This window comes from Pseudonaja textilis, chromosome 6 (genome assembly GCF_049901715.1).
Source record: "Pseudonaja textilis isolate UNSWEBS1 chromosome 6, rPseTex1.2, whole genome shotgun sequence".
Classification (NCBI taxonomy): Eukaryota; Metazoa; Chordata; class Lepidosauria; order Squamata; family Elapidae; genus Pseudonaja; species Pseudonaja textilis.
Genome location: NC_141995.1, coordinates 55,430,480 through 55,454,647, shown reverse-complemented (window position 1 = coordinate 55,454,647; position 24,168 = coordinate 55,430,480). Strand labels below are relative to the sequence as shown.

The window sequence follows — 24,168 nt, the reverse complement described above, 5'->3', positions numbered from 1 at the left end:
TTCAGCGAAGCACTTATACATTCCTCACAATTGAAGTGCTGGAACTGCTAAGCAGTATGGTCGTGTAAAATTGTGCTTTACAATTACGGCAGTGGGTGATGGAAATTAGAGGCTTAATCATTGCCTGTGGACTACTTGTATGTGCATGTATGGAGAACTGAGGAAAAGCTTTGCAGTGTCTTTGCTGAGCTAGAAGTTGTTGCTTCTTTTAACACTTATGTGAGTGTACACCACTGCACTTCTGAACACTTTTTCAAATCATTTCCTCAACAGTCTTGTTCATCTTTTACCCTTTACTGTAAAAATGTTGTTTTTTAGGTATGGAGCAGCACCAGTGAATCTCAATATTAAAACAGGAGGGCGAAGTTATGGATCCTCTGGTAAGCATTTATTGAGAGCTCAAAGAAAGAAACTAGGAAAAATAATGCTATGCTCTGTACTTTGGTATCTCTTAAGATTCTACATTGCATTGATACAGTGTAAGAGAATGTTTATAAGAACAGTAACTTATCGGGCTCATGAGTGCCAGTATGAAGGAAATAAGCACCTTATTTTCTCTATAAAATAAGTGAAAACTTATAATAATACATTGTTTGTCGTGGGCTAATAAAATAAGTATTCTTTTTTTATAGGCACCAAAGTAAAAGGAGTTGATCTTGATGCACCAGGAAACATTAATGGTGTTCCGCTATTAGAAGTTGATTTGGATTCTTTTGAAGATAAACCTTGGAGAAAACCAGGTAGAAAATTTTGCATAGAAATAAATAGCATTGTAAAAACACGTCAGTAAAACTCCGCAGATGAGCAGAAATTTGATTTTCTTGTTTTAACTAAACACACGGAATGTGTTCATAATTCCTATTTCAGGGGAAATCTAATCACAGCATGTCGTAGACCCAATACTTGTAAAAATGCTGCTTCCAAGAGGCAGGGAAAATACAATATTACTCAGCTGGATTTGATTCATGAGAATGTGTTGTTGCACGTTTTGCAGTTTTAAGTTTTTTACTCAAGTGTTTTGATGTTTTAGCTACTTCGGCTTATCTAACATAGGAAAAAGTGCCTCCCCTTTGAAGCACAGCTAAGTAATAAAACATAGCTAAGTGGTGGTGGGAAGTAAACAAAAGGGAATGTTGTAAAAAGAGGGCTTTTTTTTCAAAATAATTATTCAGCTGCTTTTCATTTTGGAAAACCAGTAGCTAGAAAGCATTGTGGAAGGCAGGTTTCTTCCACATTTTTCTAGTAGTTGCGTTTAACTCCTAGAATATTGGTTGTTTTCTTTTTAAGGCGCTGATCTCTCAGATTATTTCAATTATGGGTTTAATGAAGACACTTGGAAAGCCTACTGTGAAAAACAAAAGAGAATACGAATGGGACTCGAAATTTTACCCGTTACCACAGCTACAAATAAAATAACGGTAATGAAAATAATCTCTTTGTTTCACAATTGTAGAACCATTTTCCTTCAAAAGTTAGATTCCACACACAGTGTTAGCAACCCTTGGTGTGGTTCAAAAGTTCATTCCCTTCCTTCCTTGTTCCTATCATCCAGCCATTTTGCTCCATTTCCTTGTTGGCCTCTGTGTTGGTAATGTGGAATCACTTACTGCAACTAGCTTGTAACCTGTTGTTAGTTGTGTTGTAGCCCATCAGTCCATAATGTGGTGTTTTAATGGGCAATGTGTTATTTAACTTAGGCCGAAGACATTGCTATGGAAGTAACGCCAGGGACAGAGATTCCAGATGGCACATACAGTCTTTTTAAGGTGAATGTTGGTAAACTTTCCTTAGTCACTCTAATTACTGTTTGCCATACCACTTCCAAGTTTGAGTCTAAACACAAAAGTGGACGTAGCTGTTTTTTTCCCCCCAGCTTTTTAAAAAATATGTTCTCTAGATGTGCTGCATGTAGAAACACTTATTTTTTTATCTTTCTTGCTGCAACTCTTATGACTTGATGGCATAATGTACTAATGATTGCTGTGACAGTTACATAATGTATACGCTGCCTTGTTTTATTGAGATATGTCACTCCGTTACAGATTTCATGTATCATTTTTGATCCTTGCTTTCTCTCTCTTGGTGGTCCAACTTCAAAAATGAAGTTCAGGCAGAATTCTGCTGACTGAAGAAATTATTCTCCCTGTGTAAGAATATGCACGAAACAAAATGTGTGTAGTTTTGAATCTGAAATGAAACGAAGGCTGCTTTAACTATCTGAAAGTTTTGCCGTTATATTGGGCGGGGGGGCTAGTTTGATGGAAATGAAACCTGGAATGTTTTTACTATTTTTTATTTCTGCTGAAGCAAAAAAACATAGGATACAGGACAGGTGTGTGCCACACTTAACTCTCTCTTGCCTTCCTACAGATAGTATTGCTGCCTATTCCATTGTGCCCCTCCACCTTTTGCAGTGTCGTCTTTTTCTCGGTTGCCCTGGACTGTTGCTCATAGCCTTAGCCTCCCTGCCTGAACGACTGCTTTCAGTAACAACCATTCCAGCCCATATTCAAGCAAACAGCTCCATAGCTGAATCAACCACCTCCGTTTTGTATTAGAGTTTAGACCCAAGCCACCTGAAAACAGCTGTTCCACAAACAGTTCATGTACAAATACTTCCACACGTCCCTACCTTCGTATATAAGATATTGTTAGATTGTCATAAATCAGGATCACAAACTTGTAGTAATCACCAACCTCTAATATGCCTAGAAGACTTTCGGAGACCACATTGTTAGGCTCAGCGGCATCGTGAAGCGGCAAATTCTAGCTTTCTCTTGAGTGCTTCTAAGGCTGAAGACAATTCTAGACAAGACCTTGCTGTGGTAGGACTTGAACTCTTTGCTTCATGCCAGTGTAAGAAATTATCAACTAGATACATGGTTACCATTGACTAGGCATTTGAGAATGCCTGGGGGTGGGTGGGAAATGCACATCAGGTTAATATGTGACATTTACATGGTGTGAAGAAATGGGTAGGAACTTAAAAACCAATATATTTTTGAGAAAATTACCTTAATTTTGCCATAAGGCCAATACTTTTATTTATTTTTTACACCAGCACAACAGTTTTGCAAAATGTAGAAAGCATATAATATGCTTATTTTTCCATGAAGAGAAACTTCAGTTTCTTCGTTTTAATAAAATGCTATTTTAAAACACGATAGAAAATTGACCTGGTAGGGAATTTTTTTTAGGATGGATCTGGCTGGTTGGCTCCCAATTATTCTTTTTTATTTTCCAGGCTGGAGTATTTTAGCCTCTTGTCACTTAAAAAGGAGAACAGGTATAAATACTGATGGTTAGTTCAACATCTGTAACCATGCTAAGGTGATATATTTTATGTTCGTGGAGGAGTGTGTATAAAATTTTTGGGTGGGAAGCCCCATTTCAATCAGTGTGTGCGGTATTTGTTCAACATTTGATTCTGAAGAATTAAGCTAAATTATAAGCAGAGCTAATATGAAGATTTGAATTAGTATCCTTTTATTACTTGGTTGAGCTTTTATTTAAAAAACATGCTTATGTACTATTTTATTTGTACCTATTACCCAAGACACTTTGGTCAAGGCTACCTCATAATTGAGGATTTGAATCACATTTTCTACGTTCAGTTCCAGATTTATCACCATCACAAGTGTATGAGCAGGGTTGTGCTTTTCCGTAATATTCCATAATGCTACAACGTCCATTCATGCTTTTTACTAATGTAATCTGATGAAAAATGTGAAAAGTATCCATTGTCGTTATATAGAAGTCTACATAATCTAATGCTCCACCATAATGTGTTAATCACTGTATGCTTTTCCAAAATAGGGATAAGATAATCAACTCTAGTGCTCTAAAAGCAGGGGTCCCCAAAACCCCAGTCCATGGACTGGCACTGGTCCGTGCCATTCCAGAAACTGGGCCGCACAAACAACCGAAGTCCCATCCACGGGATGCAGGCAGCATATGAAACCACACACCCCTCTGGTCCATGGAAAAACCTCTCCACAGAACTGGTCCCTAGTGCCCAAAAGGTTGGGGGGGGCACTGTCTTAAAGGACTAGAAAACAACATTATAGTTTATAGGGTTTTTTTTTTTAATATACAGGAAGAGGTACGAAACTCTTTCCCCAACTAGCATTAGTGCAGGATATTTTGCCTGTCTTATTCAAAGCAGTCTTTTTTTTTTTTTAAAAAAAAAAGAGAAACTACATTTATAACCGTACGGTATTTGTGCTTCCCACCCACCCCCATCCGAGGAGAAATACATATGGCCCCCCATATAAGAGACTAATAACTGCCAGTTGTTTAGGTTTTATTTGTCTAATAATGCATACGGTTCAGTTTGCTTTGCTTAATAGCAAGTGGAAGTTATTGTGTACCTTATCAGTCTGCAGGGAAATATTAGTCTACATTTTTAGACTTTGCTTAATACTTTTTTAAAAAAATATTCTTTACATGTTTGCTTTTTTGATGTTTGGGATTGCTGGAAACAGGGCACCAGATGCTTAGGTCATTTTCCCTAGGCATGCCGCCTAGAGCTATTTTCCCATAATGGAGCTGAGTTTGACTGATAAAACATTGGTTGCACTCCCTATTTCTCGGTTTTTATTCCTATTCCATACTGAAGAAAAACACTTTCGTTAAACACTTTACAAGTGCTGAAGCATAAAAGCACAAACCTTTGGTGGATTCTACTTTGATTTCCCCCCCCACACACACACTTCATAACACTACAGACAAAGTTTTAAATTACCCTCCCCTTCCCTATTCTGAGAACAACTTATTTTCAGGGTGGCTGTTGGAGTTTTTGAGAAGCGACATTTCCTTGGACAAATGAAATAGGGAGGAACTTTGAATTGAAGCCACAATAACAAGTTTGCTAGTATGACCATCCGTATTTAGAAATTATTGGGTTTGTTGCTATTTTTTTTTTTTGTGATTTATTGGAAGAGATCCTTTATTTTGCACTAGGTAACGCTAATGAAGAAACTTTATTCTAAAGGTGCAGCAGGGCAGAACTGGAAATATGGAGAAAGAAGTAGCTCTTCCACCAGTCAAAACTGAGTTTACGTCTCCCCCACCCTTATTCAAGACAGGAGTCCCATCAAACAGGTCAGTTGGTTAGTCGCACTTCGGAAGTGCTGAAGACAGAAACTGTTTCCAGGGTTGCTATCATCCCTTTTTAAAATTGAACAAAATATCTCTTTACCACTTGCTCACATCTTGCGGTTTTTTTTTCATCCTTTGGTTTAAATCTTTGATATAATCTGAGATCTAGAATGTCAGTGGCAATCAGTGGTTTTCAAAACCTCTAAGCTGATAATCAGTGGTAGTAAACAGGGTTAATTTGCATCTAAATAACATGTTGACAATAATTTAAGTAGGTTTAGAAGCCAGATGATCTTGATTATATTTTACAAAAGTTTATACTATGCATTTAATTTGGGTTGAGGTAACTACCATGAATTCCATAATTGTCATGCCCTTGTTGGAGTCTGATTCTGAGGGGGAGATTGAGGAGCTGACAGGGAGTGGGAGTGTGGCTCTGGTGGCTGTGGAAGAAACGGGGGAAGGGCAAAGTCCGGCTGGGCATTCACAGGAAGACCCAGGGCCATCCCCTCTTCATCCTAGGGCACGCAGGGAGGAAAGGAGAAGGGAGCAATGTGGCTTATGGGAGAGAAAAGGGCCCTGATCCCTTTCCTTAGTTGCAGCTGGGAGAACAGGATATAAGAAGGGCGTTTTGCACACAGCACCTTACTGGAAGAAAGCATGCATTATCTTGGTTGAGGCTTATCTGGGTGTTGGCGTCCTCCCAACTGTGTGCTTCCTTATTTTTTGGAAGTCTGCAATATATTATCCTGGCCTGTCGTGTTAATTACTTCAGCGTGGTTTGTGTTGGTTTTTTTATATCTAATGTATCTGTACTTTGGGTTTGGACTGCATTTCTTCCCTTTGTAGACTGTTTTTGGAAGAGGTTGATCTCCAGCAGAGGATGACTGGACATTGGGGGCCAAGTTTGAGGTATTAAAGGGACTTTACCTATTTTTGTGACTTTGTTGCTTTTGTGCCACCCCCCAGGTCATTATAATAATGTTTCTTGTATATTGTTAAACAGATATAAACAAAGGCTGCCTAGCAGCTTAAACTTTAATATCTATAGTTTTAATTTTCGTGGTTGGCTGAGATTGGTTTGGAGTAGGCTGTAGTCAAGGTTCTTCTTACATTTGATCAATTAAAAATGCAAATTCAGTTTTGAAGAGGTCCTAAGACTTGCCTATCATGGGCTAGATATGCAAAGTCGGTATGTATTGAACATGTAGCTGAATGACATCTTAAATAAGGCAAAGTAATACAATCAGGAAAATGTAAAAAGAATTATATTGCTTTCCTTTTGATCATTATTTTCCTGCAACCTGCTTGATTTCTTTCACAATGCTTTATTTCACACTAGCTGATTTTGCTTGTAACTGTTACATAATAAGATAGTCTGAATACAAACTCATAATCCAGTTGAATCCCATTGAAAGCTAATAATCCTGTTTTATATGATCTATGTTGGCCTCTACTGAATTCATTTAGATTTTCTCAAATAAATGACCATAGTTTTTTGTGTGATGAGCACACTCAAGAGGAGAATTTTTCAACTAGATGTTTGGGGGGGCGCAGTTAGAGCATGGTCAGTGATTGAGCAGCTTTCTCTAATGCCTGCCTGCCCATCAGCCAAAATATTCTCACTTATGATCTATTCTAGTCCAAGAGCTTGTTATACAGTATCTGGCATATACTTTGCTGACCGCAAGGGAGGTTGATGGCATAGTAAGAGGAGGCAGGTAGATCTCTGCTTCTTTGTGGATTGGAATGACCAGAGCTAGGCCCCAATCATTGGAATCTTAGCATGGTTATTGATGCAGGTGAATAGGGAAGCCAGAACAGGTACACACCTATCTAGATTATTTTGGATCACCTGAGATAAAGTCATGTTAAGGAGCCTTGTTTGGTTTCAGGTGTTTAATCAATCATTGTTTTTACTTTTTAAATTTTGTTATTTACTTTTATTTTTACTTTTCATTAAATACCCTGGTTATTCTAATTTGTTTTATCTTAAAATGTTATTAGCAGATCAGTCTGATTTCATTTCTCTTTCCACAGCCCAGTACAGATTAATAGTCTTCATAGTATGCCATAGTATTAACACTAATCCCTCTTAGATATCTTAGAAAATATATTAACTGTGACTATCCTGCTTGCTGGTCTACAACCAAATAAAGATTGATTTATTAGGGTTTTCTTGTGTGTGTCCCTGTAAATAAGGGAAACAGGAATATTTGTATTACATCACGAATATTGAAAGCACTGGGCATCATTTTATATATTGTCCTTTTCTTGGCGGGGGAAGACATGAAAACATCATAGAAATTTCAGATGGGGAAAAATAGATGTTTATCAAGCAGTACATTATTGTTAATGTTAACCTATAACATTATAGGTTATTGTTACCCTATATTTTAGGTCCAGCCATTTAAAAGTATATTTAATTCCTAGATTCTATAAACGTTGCAATTGTTTTGCCATGAGCATATGTATATTTTACTTTTGACCTCTCAAGTCTGATTATGAACTGTTCTGTCCGTGTTGGTGCTAATGGTGAATCAAAGAGTCTGAATTGTTTTTCTTGAAACAAAACAGAAAAAAAAATCCAAAAACAAATCATAGCTTCTTTCTCTGCAACTGCATGGTACCTGGATAAATCCAGCTCTATTTGGTTTTCTTGCTTGTTTGTGCGTTTGTGTTTTCTCTTAACGTGAGATGAAATGACTTAGTGAATATGGTTAAAGCATCTCTAGTCTAGACCACTATTAGAATGATCCTGTCTCCCAGAATCACAGGAAGGCGCAGATGGGGGGAGGCGGGGAATTCATGTGACAGAGTGAGGGGTAGAAAATTGTGTCTGATAATAGGAAAAGGTAGAAACATAAGAAAAGAAAGACCTAGAACCACGTTGGTGCATCTATGGCATGCGTGCCACAGGCGGCATGCAGAGCCATTTGTGCTGGCACGCGAGCCGCAGGCAGACTTATCTCACTGCGCATGCGTGCGCCTCCCAGCTGATTTTTGGCCTCCCAGAGACCTGAGGATAGCTTCTGCAGCCTTTGCAGGCCGAAAAATAGGCCCATTTCATCACTTCCTGTATTTCCAGACGCTGTCCTCAAGCCTCTGGGAGGCCGAAAAAGGCCTCAAAGAGGCCGAAAATCAGCTGGGAGGCGCAATGCAGGTAAGGGGGGGGGATTGTGCGCACATGCTCAGGAGGTGTGTGGGGGGGTGCACATTGCCTTCTGGGTGCTGGTGCATGAGTGCATGCACAATTTTTGGCACAGGAGCCCAAAAAGGTTAGCCATCACTGACCTAGAACATTTATCTCACCAGAAACAGCGCCTCTTCTCAGTCGCAGACAGGCACTGCAGTCAGGAAAACCAGTTCGGGCGCTGTGAAGTGGCAGGCTCGATATGGGAGGGCTGAGTCACCCGAACTAAGGTAAGAACGTTTTAAAATACACGTTCATGTTTTTAAACAAATTTTTTTTTACGATGCCATATTTTTCCTCAGTAGATGGAATTGGGCTGGACTTGGCCACATAAGCCTATTTTACCAACACTGATGAGGAAATATAAATACAGATTAATCCTGATCATAATAATAATTGTGAGGAGAGTATTTTCTGTGTGTACTTCATTATAGAATTGGGGAGTCTTAAAATTTAAAATATTTTTGGGTTAATTTCATCAAAGCCCGGTTATGTTTTTTTCCTCCCTCTTCCCCCATGATGATAATAAAATGAACACATAGAACACTGTTATTTCATCAAGGAGTACCAAAGTTCATGAGTGCCAATCAATTTTTAGATTATTTTCTGCACCAGGATTCGTCCCATAATTGTTTAGTTTTTACTCTGCTAGTAGTTCCTTTATGCCCACTGTGCTATTACAGTGGCCATACATGGCTCCACTTTCCAAATGAAATGCTGATTAACCATAGCAATAACACTTAGACTTCCATACCGATTCACAGGCTTTATAGAGCCCTCTCTAAGCACTTTACAGAGTCAGCCTATTGCCTCCAACAATCTGGGTCCCCCCTGGAAATAGTGAAGGACCAGCCCGTGGTGAAAATGGAGCTCATGAGGGCAGTCCTCCCAAGCTCCATTTTCGCTGGCAGAGGGTTGCAGGAGGCCGTCCCAGTAGACAACGGAGCTTGGGAACCCCTTTTCATTGGCAGAGCGCTCAGGCCACCACAGGTGCCCCCCCCTCCAATACAAGTGACATCATGCTGGCCACGTCCACCTTGGCTCCCCGAGGTCAAACCGGAATCTGATGCAGCCTTCAGTGAAATCTGTATGTTTTATCCTCCAGACCCCTTATCATCTTGGTTGCTCTTCTCTGTACTCTTCCAAGGGTCTCTGCATCTTTGTGGCAACCAGCACTGGCTGCTGTATTCCAAATGTGGCCTCACTCACTAGTGCAGTATAGAGTTATATCACTTCACGTGATCTTGAGACATGTAGTCCTCGACTTACGACCACAGTTGAGCCCAAATTGAGACATGTGTTAGGTGAGTTTTGCCCCATTTTACGACCTTCCTTGCCACCATTGTTAAATGACTCACTGCAGCCGATAAGTCACTAACCCAGCTGTGAAGTGAAATCTAGCTTCCCCATTGACTTTGCTCGCCAGAAGGTCACAAAAGTTGATCCCATGGCCTTGGGACACAGCAATAAATATGCTGTCCAATAAATAGGGACCAGCTGTCAAGCACCTGAACTTTGATGTTGCAAAGGTGATAACATTCAAGTCACATTTTTCAATGCTATTGTAACTTTGAATGGTCACTAGACCAGTGGTTCCCAAAGTGGGCGGTACCGCCCCCTGGGGGGCGGTGGAATGTCTTAAGGGGGTGCTGAGAGGCAAGGGAGCCGGCAGGAGGGCGCTAGGAGGCGGCAGGGGGGCGCTGGAGGTGAGCAGCAGGGCACAATTCAGGGGTGAGAAAAAATCAGTCCGCCACCGCGTTCGAGGCGAGGCCCCGCAGGATCACTCCATTGACTTGCACACTCTGGTGCAAGGAGCTCAAACATCCCGCCACCGTGTTCGGGGCGGCAGGGCCTCGCCCCGAATGCATCGTTGGGAAAGGAGAGCAATCTAGTCCAATGACCTGCTCCAGCAGGGTTGGAAGGGAGTTTGCGTATATGTATGCGCATGACTGTCAAAACTCCAAAAACAGGTCAAGTAGTTCTGGGAAGGCCAGTCATAAATTAGAGCACTTGCTGAGCAACCGGCCATTAAGTGAGGACCACTTGTATTTGGTTTGCCGGTCATCAAACCATGCCCACCCAGTCATGTGACCAGCAAGCCACGCCTACCCAGTCATGTGACCAGCAAGACACGCCCACCCGGTCACGTTACCAGCAAACCACACTCTCAAATTAGGCTATGCCCACAGAAATTTGAATCCCGCCCCTGGGTGGGGGGGGCACTGAGGATGAGTTTGTAGCACCAAGGGGGCGGTGGACTGAAAAAGTTTGGGAACCACTGCACTAGACGAACTTTTGTAAGTCGAGGACTACCTCTCCTATCCCTTTGTTAAGTGCAGTCTAGGACTGCGTTGGCTTTTTTGGTTGCTGTAAAAGGACTGGTCCTGAACCCTTCCCCGCCCCGGTCCATGGACCAGCACCGGGCCACAGCCAGCACCGGGCCAAAGCCCCATCTGTGGGATTCAGGCAGCGCATGAAACCACGCCCCCTCTGGTCCATGAAAAAACTCACTCCACGGAACCAATAATTAACTAATACCAATATTAGTTACTGTGTTAACTAATGCTGCCAGTATTAATTAATATTAACTAATCCCCATTATTGATCTGGAGCTCTGCTTCAAGTGCTCCTGGCAAATCAAATGGGCCAGGGGATCACAAGAAAGTGGCTACAGAGGTGCTTCCTCTATCAAATACAACGTTCTAGATCAGGGGTTTCCACCCTTGGCAACTTGAAGACTTGTGGACTTCAACTCCCAGGATTCCTCAGCCGGCTTTGGGTGCTGGCTGAGGAATCCTGGGAGTTGAAGTCCAGAAGTCTTCAAGTTGCCAGGTGAGACCTCTGTTCTAGCTAGAGCAGGGCTCCCCTAACCCCCAGTCCTGGACCAGCACTGGACTGGACCGCAGCATGCCAGAAACCGGGCCGCGCAAACAAGCAAAGCCCCATTCACGGGATGCAAGCCGCCCAAGAAACCACGCCCCCTCCGGTCTGTGAAAAACCTCTCTCCACAGAACCGGTCCCTGATACCCAAAAGGTTTGCGGCCCATTGCGCTAGGACACCTAGATCCCTTTCTCATAACAATATCTGAACAGCTATTACGTAGAAGGAGGGCAGTCAGAATTGTTTCAGAACCCCAAGCTGTGTGCAAGTGGGTGTGGCTATAAAAACAGAATCATCAAATGGATTTAAATTGCAAGGAAATTGGTTTTGATTGGCCGTCAGGAGATAAATGCTCCTAACTGGAAGAACTGTTCATCTCAGGAAGCAAACTCTCCTTGGTTGGAGGCATTTTAAAAGAGGCTTGGTGATCCTCTCTTAGGGGTTTATTTATAGGAGTAAATTTTCACATTGGGCCAGGGGTAGGACTAGATGACCCCTCCTAAGCCTTAAATTCTGAGGCTGCTTGTCCAGAGTGCCAGAGGGATTCAGTAGGAAGCAGTTCATAGCTTGTTCCATTTGCACTCCTATTACATTAAAGAATTAATGAATACCCTTTTATATAAATTACCTACCGCCTATAGATCAGAATAACACTGGTTCATCAAGGCCTTATCCATTCTGTCCTTCTCACTTTCTTAAATAATGTTTTGTAAATTGACTCCAGGTCACCACCTAACCTTGACATTTAAGAATCTTCCTGTCAGTACATAAACAAATAGAATAACAGAGTTGGAAGGGACCTTGGAGGTCATGCAGACCAACCTCCCCTGCTCAAGCAGGAGATCCTATACTGTTTTTTGGTGGCAACAATCCCGATTAAAGTAGATCTGTACATTATTTTTTCTTGGGGTTTTTATACAATTCATTACAGCAGCCTGGTCTGGTGCCCCCTCGGATGTATTGAATTTCACTTCTCCAAATTCCTGTCTAGCACTGCTGGCTGAAGATTTGAGGGATCGAACCCCCAATCTGGAGGGCAACAAAAAATTTCTGTAGAGAAAAAAAAAAAACTATAGTTCCTGTGCTTTTACCAGCCAAAATAAATTCCTATTTTTTTTTAATCTTACTTACACAATCCTTCCATTTTTCAAAACAATATTTACGAAAATTGTTTGCACTTAGTTTAAATGTTTTATGAAATAATGTTTTGCACTTCCCTTTTCAGACGCCTCTCTGGGACAATAGATGTGATTGGACAGACCATCACAATCAGCCGAGTAGAGGGAAGGCGGCGTGCCAATGAGAATAGCAATATTCAGGTTTGTTTTCATAAATGTAAAACAAAATAACTTCTACCCTCAATCCCCAAAATTCCCATCCAACATCAGTACAGAAGATGAACTTACACAATGTGTTAGGGTTGTTACGCAAAATAAAATAAAAAAAAAATAAAACAGGGAATATGACTCACAATCAAGGCATGGATTTATTCATTAGATACATTAGAATTGAAGGAAGTTGGACAGAATTTCAGATCGAAAGATTGAATTGTTATCCTTTTAATATAACGTGCTATTATATTAATTTATTATATTATCATGGATTGTTTCATCCATGAAAGTGTGCCACGTGTTCCTTGCTCTCCCCAAAGCTGTAGGGCCTCCTTTATGCAATATAGAAATTTCAAAAAGAGCACTGATTGGTGGCACATGCCGTAAACCAGGGGTCAAACTCAAGGCCCGCGGGCTGTATCCGGCATGCAGTGTGGTTAGATATGGCCCACGGGACCGGCCTGGAAATAGCACAGGAAGAGCCCGCGGTGCCTCTGCTACCAAAAAAGGGCCCCCAGGGTGGGCATGCCCCCCCCCCCCGGCTCCATTCTGGGCCTGGATGGACTCCTGCAGCACTCTGGTAGGGGTGTGTTTGACTCAGAAAGTTATAAAAGGGAGGAAAGGTAACATATTTCACCTTTCCGGCTTGCAGGATTCTGCTACTATAGCCTATGTCAATAACTTGTAGTTCTAGTCTTCCTATGGAGTTAGTTTCTTGACCTGGTCTCTCACTCATAGGGTGATCAAGTAGATCAACTATGTATTAAATCAAATCACAGAAATGTAGCCCTCTCTATTTTTATAAGTGCATAAAAACCATATGTGGAGGTGCGGTCCCGTGTCATGCCTATCATGGCGATGGCCATGCCCCCCGCGCCCCCCCCCCAGTCCTTCGAGGCCAAACACAACCTTGATGCGGCCCTCAGTGCAATTGAATTTGACACCCCTGCCATAAACAGATTTGATCTCCCTCTCTCAAGGGTTTATTGCAAAACATTGCATTACTTGCCCCTCCCTCCCCATTGAATAGATTATTCCATTGAATAGAAGCAGGCAAATGCAAATATTAGTTTAGATTTAGCAGGTCCCGAAGGGGAGGAAAGTACATTTTCCGCTCCTTTTTGTCCAAAGGCAAATATAAAATTGGTTTTATTTATAGGTTCTTTCTGAACGCTCCAGCACTGATGTAGACAACAATTTTTCCAAGCCGCCTCCGTTTTTTCCTCCAGGAGCTCCACCCACCCATCTTCCTCCACCTCCATTCCTTCCACCGCCTCCATCAGTTAGTACTGCTCCTCCTCTTATTCCTCCTCCAGGTAAAAAGAAAAGTTGGGGGGGAAAAAGGACAGTGTTTTAATTGCAGTGTATGTGCCTCACCTGAACCCCAAACCACAATGTTGGGTATTTAGAATTAGACATGTTCTGGGCAAAACTCAATTTATTTGGCACTGTAATATTCTATGTGGCTTCTAATAATCATTTTGCTTGAAGAGTATGTTTCATTTCTGAAGTAGTTTTCACATTTCTCCTCTTTTCCTGAAAGATCATAATTATTGATATGCTGCCCCTTCTAAGTAACTGGTTCCTGGTCTTTGGAAAATTTCATGTAATTTCCTTCATGTGGAATTTGAACTGCAGCATAAAATACAAATAAGATTATTGGACTGACTGTCTTCTGATCACCACCTTAAATTTAAAACAGGACAGAATAAATTGTGGGCTAATTGGAAATATTTTAGTCCTTGATAGGTATCATGCACCGAAGGTATTCTCAAAGAGCATTTTATTAGCAATTTGCTTCAATTTTAGACAATCCAACAGTTACAATTTTCTCACTATCCATATTAATTATATATAGAATATAGAGGAGAAACAGCAGTACAATAGAACTTAATTGACAGAAACCACAGCAATAAGAAGAGCATTTGCACTTGCAATAAACAACAGATCAGTAATGCTCCGTAACTCCAAATGGAGTGAAATGTGCCCAGAAAGCTAAGGCGCTCACTTGGTTCCAGAAAAATCATGATGTAGGTGGCAGCAGTGCCGGCCCCCAACCATTTGGGCATTTAGGGACCGGTTCCGTGGAGAGAGATTATTCACAGACCAGAGAGGGCGTGGTTTCTTGTGCTACCTGCATCCCGCGAATGGAGCTTTGCTTGTTTGCGCGGCCTGGTTTCTGGCTTGCTGTGGTCCAGTGCTGGTCCAGGACTGGGAGTTAGGGAGCCCCTCTCTAGCTAGAACAGAGGTCTCCACCCTGGGCAACTTGAAGACTTCTGGACTTCAACTCCCAGGATTCCTCAGCCAGCTCCTCGCCTCAAAGCCGGCTGAGGAATCCTGGGAGTTGAAGTCCACAAGTCTTCAAGTTGCCAAGGGTGGAGACCCCTGAGCTAGAACGTTGTAGGTTTGTCCTACAGAGGAAGCACCTCTGTAGCCACTTTCTTGTGATCTTCTGGCCCATTTGATTTGGCAGGAGCACTTGAAGCAGAGCTCCAGATCAATATTGATGATTAGTTAATATTAATTATTACTGGTATTAGTTAATGCACACAGCATATTGAACAGTAGGACTAAAGAAATACAGTTTTCCTTATCATTCACACCTTAGCTGCAACAGTAACATATCATACTTGAGTGTAGTTTTCTGAGAGCTGGCAAATAATGAAAACAAAAAAAATCACACTTATATCATTTAAAATAAAATAACATTGTGATAAACATCTCTAAATGTTAAGTTTTGGAAATAAGCTGTTTATAGAGTTTATAAAAGGAAGATTTACATAGTAAGTTTTCACCTGTAGTTAATTGTCAAACTAAAGCTGGACTACATACTTAATTACAAGGAAATCTACTTATTTGAATGTAAGGTTACACTAATTCATCTAAGAATAGCTTTGAGATCATTCAGTATTTCTTTTGCCTGTGTACTCTCCCCCACCCCAGTGATTGCAATGCTTCTTGCCCAAAATACAAATTAAAATATTGCCTACGTCTATTTTTGCCAAAATAGTAGGAAACTTTCTGTCTCAAAGGCGCTTCTGGACTCTCTGGTTTTTCTTTGGAAGACATTTCGCTTCTCATTCAAGAACCTTCTTCTTCGTCTCTCTTGGATGAGAAGCAAAATGTCTTCCAAAGAAAAACCAGAAAGTCCAGTTGCCTCTTTAAAGAAGCATCTTCGACCTGCGTGACTGAGAATCTCCATAGGGAACTGCTGTTTTTCTGACACCTTCACAGCTTTTGTCACAAATACAATTGCAGAATTGACAGACAATAAGCTTGTCAATAATTACTGGAATCGTTTGAATTTGAACAACAGCCGTTATTTGAGGGGAGTTCATTTCAGCATAACTGCAGGTAGTCCTTGACTTAACCACAGTTCATTTAGTGACCAGAGTACAACGGCACTGAAAAAAGTGACTTAGGGCCATTTTTCACACTTATAACAGTTGCAGCCTCCTCATGGTCCAGCCTCTTCAGATACTTATGACAGTTGCTGTGCCACGGGGTCATCTGATCCCCTTTTGCGACGGTCTAACAGGCAATGTCAGTGGGGAAGCCAGATTCACTTAACGACCGAATTACTTAATAATGGCAGTGATTCACTTAACAACTGTGGCAAGTAAAATCTTAAAATGGGGCAAAGTTCACTTAACAAATGTTTCTTTTAGCCACAGGAATGTTGGGTTCAATTGTGCACATAAGTCAAGGACTACCAGTATATCTGTACTTGTAATTGATCGATGAAACCGGAGATGAAAGTGTGAGGAATGAGAAAATAAAACCATTATTCACAAGTTTTTGAGAGGCACGAAGTCAGATTTTTTTACTGAAGTTCAGCATTCAATCATATTTGGAAGCAAAGGAGACATTTCCACATGTGGAAGCAAAGGAGGCACAAGTTTATCAGATGAGCCTGCCCTGAGGCTTTCCTTTTTCTTTTTTTTATCACTTGCAGTTTCATACACTTGGAAACAATTGTATTGTAGCTTTGGCTCTTTCAGGTTTGCAGCATTTCATCTTCAAAGAGCAAACCAAAATTAAAATCTGACCGTTCCTCCTCTATTGGGGTAGAGACGTTTCTTATTAGTTTCTTGTTAGCCAAATATTATTAACTTGGAACTTCTGCCCGGAAAGTTTTCATCCATTCCAATATAAAAACATCCTTCGGATGATCCTTTTGAAAGGGGGTTTTTCTTTGAAGCTCTGGTTCTGTGTTCACTTAGCTATTTGTGATGCAAATATCTGTGGAGGCCGGAAGAATTGCTGCTGTTTAAAAAATGTAAACCTAAAAAGCTGACTAAATCTTACTGAGAATAGTCGCTGAAAGTCGATGGTATAGAGCTATGTTTTTCTAGGATTTATGAACCAAGTGAGCAAAACAATTTAATGGACAGAGTTAACTCTGTTAGGTACTTTTTCCTGTCACATTTTACAATATGAATGGGCTCTCTTGGTCTAATTCCCATTCTCTCAAGTAAGTAAGTCAGGGATCAGGCATTTCATAATTGCTAAAGTTAGTTTTATCAAACAGCCATGATTGGTATGATGTGTCAATGGGAGGAATATTCTCTTGTTTTTTTTTAACGTTCTTTTGATGAGAACCGTATGGCCCAGTTAACGCTAACCTGTCATTTTCCATTTTGAACTTGCTGTCTTGTCTGTTAACATTGAGGATATAAAGGCACAGGTGGGTTTTTTTCCCATTGAAATGTGCATGTGTATTTTTACAAAGAAAAAGAACATTTAAGATGTTACTTTAAGCTAATATTTTTAGAGTTACTTTTTATAACATGTTTATTACGAGTAACATATCTTCCTATCTAGATGATATGGTCCCTGGAGTTTAATGATACATAAATATCGAAAGGTTTTTTTAAAAAAAATATAATCAGAAAATTCTAATTGTATTGTGTCTTCACTATTTAAATAATGTCATCATCTCTTGCTCAACAGATTTCAAGTCATTAATATGGAAAAGTGCCAGTACGTTTGTTGGGCACATATTTTAATGTGGGTGCATGCGGTAGAGTTTTTATTCATTAATTCATTTATTTGCATGGACACGGCCACAAATGATCAGGTTCTGCTGTTTGTGTAGATTCACACACAGAACCTTTCTGGACTGAAGCCAATAGGGATTGGTGGTAGAAATTAATTTACTGCCAATTCTTACCGGCTTTTTAAAAATATGTTGTTGGCATAGAATGCCAATATGGGAACCGCAATATGGGAATGAGACAATATAAACTCATTGCTGAAATGACTGGGTGCATCTTTTTTGTTTTAGGTATACCAATAACTGTGCCACCGCCAGGTATATTTATTTATTTTAAAAGTAGCATGAAACTTAACTGTGAATTCCTTTTTGGTATAAGGAACATTTGAATATATCCCACTTTTTTAAAAAATGCACTCAGTTTTCTTTGAGTTGCCCACTTGCTCAAAGTAGTTGAAGAATTGGAAGAACCTTAGAATATATTAAGTGTGCAATGTTTTTTTAAAAAAAGCTACGCAAATTTGTTTTATTTTGGCATCGTTCTATCATTTATTGCTACAAAGTTTTACTAAACGTTGCTGCGCTGGTTTACTGCTGGGACTCAGCTAATGTGCACTAACTTAATTTTAGAATTCGTTTTCAATTTAAGCCAACCTGTTAATTAAATATTTCAGGCTTTCCTCCCCCACCTGGAGGACCACCACCTTCCCTTATACCAACTATAGAAAGGTAAATTTTTAGTTTGTAATCTACCGTCACAAGGGCTTTGTTTGTTTTAACAATTGCTAGGATGTGAATTCAAACAAAAAATACCGTTTTTTTGTTTTTGACTCTTTGAATTTCCTTGAACCGAAAAGAAAACTGCTTTGTAAGTTTGTGGGTTCAGCAGCCACTTTGGGGTAGGTAGAACAAAGAGCAAGGCTAATTGTAGAGTTGACTAGGTTATGGACAGTGAAGATAAAACGATTGGGGACAGCAAATAAGATTTGAAGTCTGAAGTTAGATATTAGTTGAACATCTCTTACACATTTGATTTCCTTCTCAGTTAAAAAAAAAAAGGCTTTGGAACTGGGCTAGGCAAGATAGTAACAATCTGCCATACATACAACATGTATTTTTTTAATCTTTGTTAATTTCTGATTCAGGAAAATGTAATCTGGGCACTAAGATTTTGTGGGGCTTTTTTAATTGTTGCTCTTCAGGAAGGTCTCTGGATTGTTTCTGGTAGAAAGCTTGACCCTCTAAGACCCTCTTCAAACTTGGCAAATTTAAGACTTGTGGGCTTCAACCCCCCAGAATTCCTGAGCTAACATGACTTGGAGGAGGAATTCTGGGAGTTGAAGTCCACAAGTCTTCAAGCTGTCAAGTTTTGAAGACCTCTGCTCTTAAGTGCAGGTAGTCCTTGATCTACAACCGTAATTGAATCACAAGTTCGGTCATAAGACATGGCAGTCATAGGTCACCATGTGACCACACCCAATTCTATGACTTTTGTGTCATTAAGGAAACACAGCAGTCATAAATCGAACCCATAGCTAAAACATTGTGGAGTGCTTTTTGCTGGAAATCAGAAATGAATGCCAAATTCTGGCAAAAGTGTCATAAAATTAGTCATGTGACTACAGGATGCTGCAATTAGCTGGAAGCGTGAGCCAGTTGCCAAGCACTGAAAATGAATGATTAATTAATTTTATGATTTAATACCATTTTATGATTTAATGACAAATGCCTCCTAGTATAAGAGATTAAGTGAAAACAGCCAGTGGGGGAAAACGTTTAACCCCAAACTACATATATTAATCATGATCTGAATCAAAACTTTTCTTCATATTAGCAGTGGTAGGATTGGATTTGGCCATAGATCTACCTTTTCACTCCTCACCAACTGACTTGAATGATATTGGGGGGCAGGTTCAGTGGTCAAGACCTTGACATTAAAAGTTTTCTAATGGAAGAACCTTTTCCCACGTTCTCTACCACATAGAGATCCGTTTTGTCTATACTTTCCTAGTGTAGCTGGCTGCATCCGTCCGACCCATAAGATGGAAAGACGGAATATGAACAAAGCCAGACAGGAATATTGCTGGGAATATTGGGCTGATAGGTCAAAGGTCAATCCATCCATGTTGGAGTATGAACCAAAAAGCAGAGGATTGGGTCTGTTGCTTCCCTTAACATGCAGTTTCGTAAGGCTTTCTGTTGCAGAATGTGTAGAGGGTTGCAAAAATAACAGTGAGGCTGTGCATGAAGGACCCAAACAGACCTACTTCCGACCCTCATCCTGTTTATGAAGATAATTACAGGGAGCATAGAAGACATTGATAAGCCTCTTTATACATGCAAAGATGGATCAGGTAGCCAGTTGCCTTAATTTATTCCTGCAGAACAGAGTATGTTCAGGGCACTGTCATTCAGTTAACAGTGGCAGCCCATACTGATTTACTTCAGCATGTTGGTGATTAATCATGTTCTATGCTTGCAAACAAATGCACAGTTCAGTAACTGGACCTGTAATGCAATGGAAATTGGTTAATTTGAACAGAAATATGAAAGAGGCTTGATTTATATTTATTTCCCAACAGTGGACATTCCTCTGGTTATGATAGCCGCTCTGCTCGTGCATTTCCATACGGTGGTGGTAAGTGTCTTTAGTTCGCTGCTTGAAAATGTCACCTGGCTTGCTCTATTTTCATATCTAAAAATTTTTCTTGTCTACAGGAAAACTAATAACCTAGTTTATTGTTGGTTTCCTAAGTCTGTCTGTTATAATCTTTCATTTGCCAAGCATCCATTGGCAGGCACCAGTCTCCTGTCATATGGTGAGGGGGGCATGAGGGCAATCAGTAAACTGAAAATACATTCAGTCCTCGACTTACATCGATTCTTACTCTCAGAATTTCAGTTGTTGAGCAAAGCGGTAGTTAAGTAAAATTCCACGTGACCCGTTTTCCTCAACAACCGCAATCCCAGCGTTTCTGGTTGTGGTCATTAAGCTATCTTGGCAAGTCATTCAGTCTCGCAGGGTTGACTCTCCGAGGAAGCTGACAGAGAGAAGGTGGCAACAAATGGTGATAATAAGGTTGCGTACATTTGTAGCATGCTATATTAAACAGTTAATTACAAATATATATTTTTTTTCTGAAATTATTTATCAAATTTAAAAGTTGCCCATCTCCTTCCCAGAAGGCCTCTGAGAAGATAAAATGTTAAAAACAAAGAGCGAATGTAAAAAAAGCACAATGGAAGCAATGATAGTAAATGTCAATATTAAAAAGAAATTAAAACGCAGGGAGAGAGAATTCAGGGTGCTAATCAGGGTCCTAAATCAGCCCCATGGGTGCATGCTTCTCTTTGAGCTTCAAGTTAGAGCCAAATCTTTAGATATTTAGGTATTTTCAAAAGGCCAGGAGATTGGGAGCACATCTCACCTCTGGATTGTAGGTTTTCTATTTCCAATAAATGCTGAATGTTAGTTACATGGAAAAACAAAAACAAAATGGAACCCGTGTCATCATGGCACCAGAAGACGTGCACAAGGAGACTCCTGAGCCTACCCACGCTGTAAAATAATTAATTTTGCTACTCCCTTTTGTTTTTTTTTGATTGCTGTCGGAAGAATGGAGCAATATTACCTTGAGCAGTCTTATTCAAATCCCATTCAGTGCAAAGATCTGCAACCCATATTCTATAGATTGATGCCTAGGGTGCTAGGTATATCCAGCCTACAGAAGAGAAGGTTTGGGGCGGGTATGATCATTGTCTTCCAGTACTTGAGGGCTATCCCAGAGAAGAGAGAGGTCAGCCTATTCTCCAAAGCACCAGAGGGCAAGACGAGAAGCGAAGGATTGGAAGCTTGTTAAAAAGAGATCCAACCGAGAAGAAAAGAGGGCTTTTCTGGCAGGGGGAATAATAAATCACTGGAACAGCTTGCCTTCCAGAAACGCGGGTGCTCCATTGCGGAAGATTTTCAAACAGTCCTTTGTGGGGAACGGTATAAAGTCCTCCTGCCTTGAGGGGATTGGCCCAAGAGACCTCTGAGATCCCTTCCAGTCCTATGTTCTATGACGCCCCTTGAATAATAGAAGAGGCTGAGATTTATTTTGGGTAGCACAAAGTTAGTTACCTTTCCTTGAAACTTCTCTAGGAACCAGCTTTCTTGAAAAACTCAATTTATTCTCCTGTTTAAATATAATAATGTTTTCCCCTCTTGGGATTAATAGGGATAAGGCTGAAGTTTTTTTTTTAAAAAAAAGTATTCTTGGAATTCTTGTTTTCTATATCATCTGTATTTTTTTAAAAAAAGTTTTGTTGTTACGAGGAAATCGCTTGTTGCCTTTTCATAACACCTTTAAGTTGAATGTTATTCCCATTCAGTTATTTATTTAATTAATTTTTAATTGAGCCCATTTCTTCTCGGGCATTGTAATTTCATTCTAAGTTTAGTATTTTGTGAATCTCCCCACGTTCCTGGTTTAGAAATTGTATTGGTGCTGTCCTGTTTGGTAATAGTAGAAAGTTCTGCTTCTAATTGAAGAAGGATTAAAAATTCCTGGTGCTTAGAAATTTCTATCCTTCAAAAAGGAGAAGCACTTAAGTGGCTGTTCCTTTCCTTGTGCTACTCACCCTCTACTGCTAGGGAGATATCTTGTGAGAAAGTTCAGTACACCCGGCCTTATTATATGAGAAACACAGTAGTAGAAAGTTCTGCTTCTAATTGAAGAAGGATTAAAAATTCCTGGTGCTTAGAAATTTCTATCCTTCAAAAAGGAGAAGCACTTAAGTGGCTGTTCCTTTCCTTGTGCTACTCACCCTCTACTGCTAGGGAGATACCTTGTGAGAAAGTTCAGTACATTTTAATTATTGTTCAATAAATAATATTGTTCAGGATGGTTCCCCGTGTACATTTTTATGAGCGTGACTGCTAAAGTGAAATAGTAAGAAGAAATCCAAACGCTTTTATTATATACAGATTCTGGATACCTCAGAATCAGGCCATTTGGAAGTAACTTCATGGATTCCCATTTTAGATTGTAAGATTGGCATAATTTGGTATAATTTCAGTCAATTATTTGAAAAGCTTTATAAAGAAAATCATTTCTCAGTGACTAATGTCACTTTTAAGCAATGAATCTGCAGCAGTTTTAGAGCAGGGGTTTCCAACTTTGGCCACTTTTAAGACTTGTGGACTTCAACTCCCAGTATTCCTCAGCCAGCAAAGCAAAGCCGGCTGAGGAATTCTGGGAGTTGAAGTCCACAAGTCTTTCAGTGGCCAAGGTTGGAGACCCCTGCTTTAGAGCACCAGGCAGCATCCAGAAATGACCCCCTGTGCACATAGAAAGCAATGTCTGTATCCGCCTTTGGATACATTTTGTCTTTTTCACTAATGGATTATTTTACCACAAAAATAGGAATTATTTTTGTCTTCCATTTCTGTCATAAATCAGCCTGGTCGCAAGATACTTCATCATATGATTAGACCCAATGTTTTAACCATTCTTTACTATAGTTATTAAATGAACCTGAATGCTTCCTGAATTGACTTGGCTTGTTTAGAAGCCAGCTGGGAATGTCACAAACTGTGATCATGTGATAGCAAGACCCTGCCACCATCATAAAGGCCAACCACTTGCCAAGCACCGGAATTGCAATAACGTGGACCATGAGAGGATGGTCCAGTGGTTATAACTTTGAGGAGGGTTTGCAAGTCATTTTTTCCGAAGCCATCGTCACTTCTAAAGGAACAGTTGTAAATCAGGGACTATCTGTAAGGCCAAAATGAACAAATGTGATGTTTGAAGTAATTTTTCCCCCACATTTATGCATTTTCAGGACCTAGAAACTAGAACAGTGATGGTGAACCTTTTAGTTGTGGTGTGCCGAAAGCGAGTGCGTGAGCCAGCACCCACAATGCAATGCGCCCCCCTGCATATGTGTGCACAACCAAACCCCCCCCCCCTTACCTGCACTGCACATGCTGATTTTTGGCCTGTTTGAGGCCGTTTTCACCTTCCCGGGGGCTCGAGGGAAGCCTCTGCAGCCTTTGGAGGCCAAAAAACGGGCCTGTTTCAGCACTTCTGGTTTTGGCACTCCTATTTTTCGGCCTCTAAAGGCTGCAGAGGCTTCCCTTGAGCACCTGGGAGAGCGAAAAAGGCCTCAAATGGGCCGAAAATCAGCTGGGAGGTGTGCGCACGCGTGGTGCAGGTAAGTTTGGCTGAGGCTCACATGCCCTCACAAATGGCTCTGCGTGCCACCTGTGGTATGCATGCCGTAGGCTCACCATCACGGGACTAGAACCTCTCTTTATTAGTGTGTTGGTTTGATTTTCAGCGCTCAGTGCCTGTTAAATTGGTTTGGGTAAGTACTGAATGAAAAAAAAAAATATTTTATTCCAAGTTGAGAGCAAAAGAACTTGGAATATTTTGAACAAAGTCTGTTCTGGCAGGAGAAACCAAAAGAAACGAACAATCAAATCAAGTTTCTTCTATAGGGCACAAGGAGTAATCAAAATAAGTATCTGGGGGTTTTTTTGTTTTTGTTTTTGTCTTAAAACAACATAACAAGGTGGGATGATCATTTGCATTGAGTGGTGCCCATCACTATTACTTCATAAAAAATTGTCAAGGAATATTTTAATTTAATAAAAGGATGTGTTTCCAAAGTTCCCCTA

At 40.4% G+C, this 24,168-nt stretch overlaps 1 protein-coding gene across 1 annotated transcript in view; it reads left to right on the top strand.

Annotated features, from left to right (window-relative positions):
* Nucleotides 1–24,168, top strand: part of FIP1L1 (factor interacting with PAPOLA and CPSF1) — a 41,229-nt gene that overhangs the window by 10,168 nt on the left and 6,893 nt on the right. The window contains 13 exon segments of the mRNA XM_087936625.1: nt 319–380; nt 633–740; nt 1,288–1,418; nt 1,698–1,766; nt 4,994–5,103; nt 5,950–6,012; nt 8,189–8,263; nt 8,416–8,523; nt 12,400–12,493; nt 13,665–13,821; nt 17,793–17,819; nt 18,176–18,230; nt 20,084–20,139. Coding sequence (XP_087792751.1) covers nt 319–380; nt 633–740; nt 1,288–1,418; nt 1,698–1,766; nt 4,994–5,103; nt 5,950–6,012; nt 8,189–8,263; nt 8,416–8,523; nt 12,400–12,493; nt 13,665–13,821; nt 17,793–17,819; nt 18,176–18,230; nt 20,084–20,139 — 1,115 coding nt within the window.